The sequence below is a fragment of the Papilio machaon genome, chromosome 15 (genome assembly GCF_912999745.1).
Source record: "Papilio machaon chromosome 15, ilPapMach1.1, whole genome shotgun sequence".
Classification (NCBI taxonomy): Eukaryota; Metazoa; Arthropoda; class Insecta; order Lepidoptera; family Papilionidae; genus Papilio; species Papilio machaon.
Window position 1 is genome coordinate 1,611,769 of NC_060000.1, and position 10,226 is coordinate 1,621,994.

General features: G+C 32.5%; 2 protein-coding genes across 2 annotated transcripts; both read right to left on the reverse strand.

Moving 5' to 3' along the window:
• Window positions 1-3,872: 3,872 nt before the first annotated feature.
• LOC106720939 (zinc finger HIT domain-containing protein 1) lies at window positions 3,873-4,659 on the reverse strand. Its single transcript, XM_014515745.2, has 2 exons — window positions 4,334-4,659; window positions 3,873-4,200 (listed from the first exon to the last, which is right to left on the reverse strand). Exons 1-2 carry the CDS (start codon window positions 4,657-4,659, stop codon window positions 4,065-4,067), a joined length of 462 nt encoding a protein of 153 aa, XP_014371231.1. The 3' UTR covers window positions 3,873-4,064.
• A 2-nt stretch (window positions 4,660-4,661) lies between these two features.
• Window positions 4,662-7,136, reverse strand: LOC106720940 (general transcription factor IIH subunit 5). Its single transcript, XM_014515746.2, has 2 exons — window positions 7,019-7,136; window positions 4,662-4,848 (listed from the first exon to the last, which is right to left on the reverse strand). The coding sequence occupies exons 1-2, from the start codon at window positions 7,051-7,053 to the stop codon at window positions 4,662-4,664; spliced, it is 222 nt and encodes a 73-aa protein (XP_014371232.1). The 5' UTR covers window positions 7,054-7,136.
• Window positions 7,137-10,226: the final 3,090 nt, after the last annotated feature.

Sequence of the window (10,226 nt, forward strand, 5' to 3'; positions counted from 1 at the left end):
ATTACCATTTTTTTCGAAATTTGGATAACTTCTTGCAAGGGAAAAAATTCAACTCCGATGGGGCAGTCCAAATCGCCTTCAAAGATTTTATTGATTCCCGTCCGACTGGTTTTTTTAGTAAAGGGATCAATGAACTACCTATGAGATGGCAAAAGTGCATAGAAAATAATGGTTCATACTTTGATTAATTAAATATATTATATTAAAAAATATTCGACTTTTTGTTCCTCCCATACAAAACGCCAATTTCATATGTAAGGACCTAATATTAAGGCATTGGATATCGGTGTCCTTTAGCCTTCAATGTAAGTATTTTTACTGTGCTGCAATAAGTTAAAATACGTGTTGACAAACGGAGGCTTTTAAATATTAAAACCGAGAAGATAAAAGCTGGTTTTGATTAGTATCCTTACATGTTTTACTCAATATTCTGGAATTTGATGAAAAACTTGACTGTCAAAATCTTGCAACATATTAGTACACAGAAATGCGATCGTGGAACAAAAATCTACATATTAGTGAACTAAACCATTGCTATCCCTAGCGCTCAAAATGATGATCCCTAGGGCTCAAATGCAAAAAAAAGTGTTTTTTTTTATTCAAATAATTATAATAACTATTAATTTATCTATATGTTCAAACATTCCCAGATACTCAATAAAAATTCACCATCAACTCCACCAAAAAGTTTTGGCTTCCACCTGTTACCTCTTTTTATTTTGTAAGCAGTGAATGTGTTAAGTATCAAATACACCAAATCTAAATTAGAAAAAGATATAATTATTAGGCGTCGGTGGCTCGTGGCACTTGACTTGCAATCTGCAGGTCCCTGGTTCGAAACCCGCCATGTACCAATGTGTTTTTCGATTTTCGATTTACATATGTAAATTTATCCGACGTTCTTACGGTGAAGGAAAACATAGTGATGCTGCCTGCACATATCTGAGAAAAAATTCAATGATACATATGTGTGAAGTCAACCCGCTCTGGGCCTGTGTGGTTGACTATGGCCTAGTCACCCCTAATTTGGGGTAGGCTCCGAGCCCCTCAGTGGGGATGTATAGTGAGCTGATGATGATAATAATGATGATGATATATTACATGGTTATCACTTATTTAAAAGTACATTTAATAACTCGTAAGTATGAAATAGTCACATTTTGCCAGTTGTCAAATTTTATATGGACACCAATTAGACAGTTTACTCCAGCAAGAGAAACTGATTGTTTCAAACAGCAGCATAAAATATTACGCGCTTAAATTCACGAAAAAGTACGTAAACAAACAAATGCGACAAGTGCGGAAAGGCCGCGCACGGACTGCGCGTCTCGCGCCGCGCATTTGGATCTCTCAGCCGTCGTAAAGTTCCGTTTTATCTCCGTTATAAAAGTTGCGGAAACAGAAGCAGAAACGGATGTTGAAAAGCATGCGGAACTTCCGCACTTGCGGAAACGGAAACAGACATCCGTTGCATCACTAATAATTATTACTAGCTGTGCCCGCGACTTCGTCCGCGTGAAATTCTGTCTTCGGATAGAATTTTTTAAGGCTAATTATTTTACTTAACCGACGTGCTATGATTTGATGTATGGATGTAGAAGAACATAGAGAGAGGTGTGCCAGGACCGCGCCAAATGTTTAAAATATTCCCAAACAAAATTTCATCCCCTATTTTTATTTAGCACCCTCGAGGGTAACATTTTTTCAAACGTTAAATTTCATATTTATTTCAAATTAGAAGCCACAAAAATAAGTTTTAAACTTGTAACTGTAAAAATAACGATAATTCCATACAAATTTCCACCCCCACTTTCAACCCATTACAAACCTTTTTTCGCGTTAAAATGTACCCTATGTCTCTAGACTATCTGTGTACAAAATTTCATTTAAATCGGTTCAGTAGTTTTTGCGTGAAAGCGAGACAGACAGACAGACAGAGTTACTTTCGCATTTATAATATTATATTAAGTAAGGATTAGTTTTTTACGATTTCGCGCGCACGAAGTCGCGGGCAACAGACAATGCCATACAACATTTTATTAATAGCTATTTAACAATACAAATTGTATCCTACTTCTGGGAAACCAAATATTACCGAAGAAATCAATCGAACCAAATGTAATTGAAGAAGTAAACGCGAATTTTGTGAGAATCCTAATAAAAGATAATAAAAGCGGAAAAATATTAACAGCAATATATATTAGAAAATATATAGTAGAAAAATTATTTTTGTAAAAAATAATATATGTACAATTTAGGGTGTTTTACGAGAGCAGCCATTTTGACATCAATTGGGTGTGTGCAGCAGTGAGCAAGTCAGCAGTTGTGGGCAAACAGACGCCCTTTATTAGCGGCTTCGATATCCCGCCAGCTGGTGTCACAAATGTTCAATAATCGCCTCCAATGGTCGCATTCAACCCTCCCCGTAAAGAAGGGTTACCATTATCGATATACCGATTGGGTTTTTAACACATTTTTTGCCTACTTCAAACGACCATTGAATGATTTACTCGAATAAACGACATATGTACTATTTGTCAAGATGTGGTCAGTCAGAAAGTAAATGTTTTGGTGATCGACTTATTGTAGCCATGAAATTACAGTGTTTTTGTACAGTTTTTGTAGAAATTGGTTGTGTTGTAATGTAACGACGATCTGTTTTTTTTTGTAAACTACAAGGATTTGAGACCTCGACCCTAAATGTAATAAGTCAGCAGGCTAATCGTTATGTTACTGAGGTATCGGTAAACAGAAACAAATTTGAAAAGCCTTCACAGATTTTTATCTGTGTACAATAATTATAGTAAATAGCTTTACTAATTTATTAACGAAAAATCATTGAATATCCTGGTGTAAAAATTATTTTCTAGTTTTGTGTCTGTCAACTCATTTTACGGTAATGTCTGAGAATAAAATGTTAGTAGTGGGATTTCATTTATAATAATTGACTAGTAGCACTGTAGATTTTAAATGTGCTAATGTATTATAATTTGTTACAAAGGTTTTAAAACATAGTTTCATGTTTATCATAGTATTTATTTTAAAATAATGATGAACTGACGTCAAGTGACATCTAGAGAATTTAGTCAAAAACTTTAATTTCTTAATTCTGCTTCTCAATACTAGATGGTACTTTCAACAGAAAATTTTAATAAAAAATTGTTTCTCTTTTTGCCGATAGATGGTAGTGTTCTTTTATTCACAATTTTGAAGAACGAGAAAGCTATTTCAAATGGACACTCAAAATTAATAATTAAATTTAGACGACATATATAAACAAAAAACATTAATATTTGAAGTGATTTTTTGGCATTGGTCAATGTTTGTTAATGGCAACAAACCTATTTCGTTTTTAGTAAAAAGAAAAAAAAAAGTTTTGGCGGGAAACAAAATACTGACGAAAAATGACAATGGTGATTAAAGTAACAACTCGGTTTTAATTAAAGGTTAGTAAAATAATTATATAATTTAGAACGGAATGTAATTAGTAGTTCATCTTCCGGACAAAAGTTAAAGTTAACTCAATTATATCCTATTTTATGCAAAATGGCGTTTTAGATCAGAACACCTGTTTTTTTTACTACAAATTTCATGAGATTAGTATTCGTGAGGAAGGCTCCGCTATATTGGGCTGTTCTACTCAAATCCCCATGATAATATGTGTTCAATTCCAATGACCAGATTATTTTTTATTAATTTGTAAAGGCTTCTGCTGTCTAGAGTAAGTCAGTCAATTTATAAAATAAAACAGTATTATATAGAAAAATTATATGTATTTAGTCAGTTTTATTACACTATTACTTTATTTAATCACAATATATAATGTAATGAACAGTTCAGGTATATTTATTACCATAGAATTAGACTGCCGTGACATTTATTTTAAACCTCTCTCCTATCATGTCTTGTTTCTTGTTTTTTTTTTTGGAACCACTCCCTCCTCCTTTCGAGCCTAAGGCAATAAATCCCTTAATCTCATAAAGGACAATCCCAAAAAGAATGAAAAGGGATGAAGAAAGTTATTAAAACAAGTGTCACTGGAGTGAAGTTTTATATTAAACAATTCAGGCAGTCCATTTGAGGCATCTTGTATCCAAGTGTGTTCCGAGACATTTGACAGAACAATATCTTGCTCCGCAGGGAATGCAAGTGTAGTTTGAAGGGAACCCGCACACAGCGCAGAAATGTCTATCGGGAAATCTGGAAACAATATTGGAATTTATTACAAACTAGCTGAATACCGCGACTCTGTACGTGCGGAATTATTAAAAAAAATATTAAGTAGCCTATGTGTTCTACTTCTACTGCTTTGATTCTACTTCATTTTACTTACTTTGATGGTGGGACTTGTGCCGACAAATAATTAGGAGGTTCTGCTCTACTACTTGCATCTTCTTCCACAAGTTGCGCAAAAGTTTTCCTAAATCTCATCTTATAGTATTCCGCACTTCTCGTCTTCTTCTTCCTTGTAGGTTTCTCATTAGAATCAGCAAATTTTGGGACTTTCTTGGACATAACCAGATCTGCGTGTGGGTCTTCATGGAAATTGTCTTGTTCGAGAGCCTCAATGGCCTTCCTGGCCCTTCGTTTCCTAGCGGCATCATCAAGTACCCTTCTCTTCTCTGATTCTTTCACTCTACCTGATTCTCTTGACGCCATATTTACAGTCCTTTGTCGTGTACTGGTATACTTAATTGGTCCATTAAATCATCAACACGAGCTTGTAATGTTTCCACTATATCTGATGATATAAACAAATGTGTTTCGTCAAGGTCTTGGAGAATAAACTTCCTTCCGAGTGCAAGAGTCTCATCTAAGTGTAGCAAGAATTGTTTCATCGCTGGATCACTGGAATTAATAAAACATGTCTAAGAAAAGAGGTTTGAGTGCAGATGAGAAGAGGACAAGAATGCTGGAAATATTTCATCAAAGTAAAGATTTTTTTCAATTGAAGGTAAGATATTAATTAATATGTTTTAGCTTTGAAAACTAATATCACATGATTATAAGTAGACATAACACACATAAAAAATGATTACAGTTGACCCTGAATAAGGGAGAAAGCACTATTTGTGAGAGTCTATCCCGATGGACAACCTCCTTAAGCCAGAAAAATATTGGGGACACTTGAACTCTCTCTTATCCAGGTTCGACTGTATTTAGATCCTTTTTTATATTGATATTTAAGCCTTCAAAAGACTTGCTTTGTTCAGCCTTTGGAAAATAATTAATTACAAAGAGTATCAGTAATTTTCAAAAATTTCCATCATTTTAACTACAGGAGTTAGAAAAAATTGCTCCTAAAGAGAAAGGCATTACAATGCAGTCAGTCAAAGAAGTTATACAGAGTTTGGTTGATGACCATCTTGTGGACTCTGAGAAAATTGGTACTTCCATCTACTTTTGGTCATTTCCTAGGTAATCAATATCAATACATAGTATAAAACAAAGTCGCTTTCGCTGTATGTCCGTATGTATGCTTAGATCTTTAAAACTACGCAACGGATTTTGACGCGGTTTTTTTAAATAGATAGAGTGATTCTTAAGGAAGGTTTGTATGTATAATAAATGCATAATATAGTAGAGAAACACTGATAAATTTAAAGTTTTCTAATGTGATGTCGTAAATAAGCACGTTTTTTTGCGCTTATATTGCAAACGCTGGCTGAACCCTACGAGATAGACCAAAATAATGTACTACAGTATTGTTCACCTTAAAAAGTTCAACAAAAAAGTCCGCGATGGTATATGTCTATCTCTTAGGGATAACCCAGCATAACCATTTTTATTCTTTTACGAAGTGATTTTAAACAATACAGCATTAATCCTTATCCATTTAAGTACCTTAAATAAATTGTGCATTTATTCTGTAGTAGGTATATTTTGCATTGCACCCGTGCGAAGCCGGGGCGGGTCGCTAGTTATATATATAAAAATGAATTGCTATTCGTTAGTCTCACTAAAACTCGAGAACGGCTGAACGGATTTATCATATCTTAGTCTTGAAATGTTGGTGGAGGTCTAGGGAAGGTTTAAAAGGCGAGAAAAAATTCATACCGCTATTAAGTTTTTTACCTGCGCGCGGACGGAGTCGCGGGCGACAGCTAGTCTACTTATAAATTTCATATAAATCAAATGCTACTTTTGTTGACTCTTAGTTGTATGGAATAATGTGATCATTTTTTTTTCAGCAAGGCAAAAAACGCTAATAAAAGGAAATTAAATGATGTTCAAAATGAATTGAATGAATGTGTTAAAAAATTGAAAAAAACTGAGGATTCCATAATGTCTGAATCAGTTAGTCATTATTTTGGAAGTTTTTTCGTATTTTTACGTTGAACTAAACATTTCGAAATTTAATGTTTTTTTTAATGTCAACTATAACAAAACTTTTTAGGTTGGAAGAGAAGTAAATGAAGAAAGAGAAAAGGTACTGGCAACACTTGAACTAATAACAAAGACAGAGGAAGAATTGAAGAAAGAGTTACAAAAGTACAGAGATTGTGATCCTGAGTACATTGCCCAGTTAACTGCGGAGATAGAAGTTTGTAAACAGTATTTTAACTTATAAATACACCTATAGTTTGTTGCTTCCTTTCAGATATTCCGAACTAAACAGTTCAATGTTTATTATACCCTTTATAAAAAATGTAACATAATAAATCCAAAGTTCTAGTTATACTTGATAGTATTATTAACCCTTTTACAGTTTTATAATATAGAGTGAAATGGTTTATTAAGTTGTCTTATGTCTTTGAAAATCTTTTCAGGAGTTGAAATCTGCAATTAATAGATGGACGGAAAATATTTACATACTAAAGTCTTACATTAAGAACACATTTCAAATGGATAATGAAGTTATCGACCAGAATTTCAACATACCTCAAGACTTAGACTACCTTAATGACATTTGAATTTTAGTATAACATTTATTTCTTAAAATACTATAATAAATATAAACTTCACCTTTATTGGTCTCTTTTTTTTGTATAACATTGTGAAATAAACATAACCTTACCATTCAACGAGAACTCCTTTCATAACATTCACCATGATTCATAGTTATTTTCTCTCGTTACTTATGAAAATTAAAGAAGTAGTTACTTTCTTCTTAAATTTCTAGACTATTTTATATTACTTTCATGTATAACTTAAGGAAATTGAGAAAAACGTTAAATAAACCCTCTCTAGAACTCAACTTTCGCGTCACACGTTTGACATTGACAATGAGATATGTTGAATTTGAAGTTAGGTCCAGTGTTTCTAGATTGCTAGTTTTGTTGAACGTAACACACAAATAAAAAAACATTTGGAATTGGTTTAAATATATAACGTGTATTGGATATTTTTTTTGTAAAGTACGAATTTATTCTAATTTTTAAATATGAAAAAAGTGCATTGCTATTTATTGCAAAAAATTAAACGTTTTCTTTTATTTCTTACTTCTTACTTTTGGATGGATGGATCTTGATGAAATTTGGCACAAATGTAGAACATAGTCTGGAAAAACGTATAGGCTACTTATTATTTTTTTTAATTCCGCGCAGACGAATTCGCGGTCGACAGCTAGTACATTATATAGGTGTACTTATTAAGGATGATTAGTTTGCAACTGACGGCTATAATGTATCGAATTAATTTCGTATGAGAATTAATGTTGTACGGATTTCATAGTGTCGTGTTGAACTGTACGTGCATAACGTACAACAACGAACTATCGACCATCGGTCTTGTTATAAATTTATTCAAAGAAGTACTATAACTTAGGTGTTATATTATATTACTTTTTGTAATTATTACAGTTATTTGGTTATGTATCGCACAATTAAGTAAAAAAAGCATTACATACATTGCTTTTTTGTTTTTCAACACTTCAATTTTTGATTATAGTTTTATTTCTTTATGTAGTTTAAGAGAATGAAGTATAAGAAAGAAACAATTTTATTTTTATTGTAATTCAAAAACAATAATCACGAAATTTTCGATTAAAAGTTCTTTGAGAACAACTATCGAAAATAGATAAGATTCATAACCGATTTTACTCAACTCATCTTTAGGAAATTGTCAAATGAATTGTCAAACTAATCATCCTTTAAATGGACGTGCCGTGGGTTTCTGAGACCACAATCTCCATTTAAAACATACTGTTATCTCTGTTTTATCAAAGACAATGACAAGGATGACGATATGTTTTATGCAGAGATTTTCGTGTTAAAAACCCACGGTATTGGGACAGGTTACACGGTTTTTTTTAACATAAAGAAATCAAAAACAATTCGTGATATAAAGTCAATTTCTATTCGTATTAAAGCATCAAAAAGAAATCGTTGACCGGATTTTATTAAATTACGAAAGGTTTTCATTTAATCAATTGCTACAAGGTTCAATCTGACGTTTACAAGAAACGCTGTTTGCATTCCAACAGAGGATCAATTAGGAATTTGGGCAAACATCTTTTGATGTTGCTTAATCAGGGACAAGACAAAATATTTTGTTATTAATTTATAGAGAGGTCGAGATGAAAATTAAATCTTCTAAGTCCTCTCATTTTCATATCTGTGTGACCTGACTTGACCTCAAAATACTAATGTTATCAGTATGATCCGATTACACTGATTAATATACATTTTTATAAAGGTTTCTGAATATAAAAAAAACGAAATAAATTTTTCTCTAACCTCGAATATTAACATATTAATCAATACCTACCTACATCAAGCCATATAAAATTGATTTGATTGGAGGATTTTATTGGATTCAAGTAACAAGAAAATATAAAGCGATGAAAGTCAATCATCGCCCAACTAAAGTAAGTCGGCGTTAACAAAACTATTTCAACAGCCTCTTTAACTAACTTTGTTACCAAAATCAACAAAGTGAGCGTTCAGCTTTATTTTACGATAGTTGTAAGAGTTTCGAGTATCGTTTTGTGGGAATAAAGTTCTAAATTGCTTTACATAAACCACTAAAATTATTTATCTATTATTAATGCCAGCTTAATGTTAACGGGATCGTCTAGGCTAGCAATCTGCAATTGTGTCTGTGTAAGTAATGTTCATAGTCGTCGATACAAGGGGGAGTCACTTGTGATACGAAATCGACCCAAAACGATGTGGTGTAATCACTCTTTAAGCATTGAAACCTATGCATTAATTTCTTTAAATATATATAAAATCAATGCATCAAATAAATAAAAATTATCATAAAATATGAGGGTTCCTTATAATATTATATCATCGATCAATCTAACCTTTTACCCTTTGTGGAATTAAGGTAATAAGGAGGGTTATTCGGTTACTTGCCCGAGAATTCGATTTTGTTCCTAACAAAATATGTATCTTTGAATAAGCTTATATTTACGTCGGAGAAACCTATTCCGCTTGATTTAATTATGTCCCACTACTACTTACTTCGTCTCGAGTCTTTGAAGCTGAATTTGTTATAGTCATAGCAACACAAAATTATAAGAAGAAAGAATAATATGAGAGTTTCAAATTGTAAAGCTATATCTAGAGAGAAACGCCATGGCGGCCATTACACTATGTTTCTTATTTTCGTTGCATCAGAAATTTAATTCCTGTCTTTCTCTAATGCTCTAACAGAAGTATAACTTTAAAAATCCTGAGAATTTATTGGCTACTTATGGCGACAATGTAAGCGTCTTTCTATTTACTCGAGGGTTTGTTTAAAGTGGAACTAGCTTAGGAATGCTTAGTTTAGATTTAGACTTAATGCAATTCTACAGTTCCAATCAAGTAGAGAGTGGCATAAACATGTTTGAACAAGGCGAAAGCGCCATCTGCAGTTGGGTTAATACATTGTTTTACTTCCACACTCAAATTGAATACATTGTCTCTGATAGCTAACCAAAGTAATATGTGGTTGAGAAACAACGTAATTTTTTTTATTTTAGCAAATATTTAGAAATAAGTACAGAAAAACGCAGATAATTTTACTACAATGTATCATTAAAAATGAATACGCAATGAAAACTGCAGTGTATACTTTCAAATCAATTTTTATGAAAAAAGTAATAAATTGTACAAGTTTAAAAATTTATAACGGAAACAAATTAACGATTTATTATTGTTTTAATCGCTGGAGGGCTCCCTAGGGCTTTTAAGTTTATTAGTTTTGGGATGTATGAAAATTGGAAATTTTTACAATGAAATCAATACCGTCTATGAACACAACGAACTCGAAGCTAAACAGAGAGCGATTTAAAA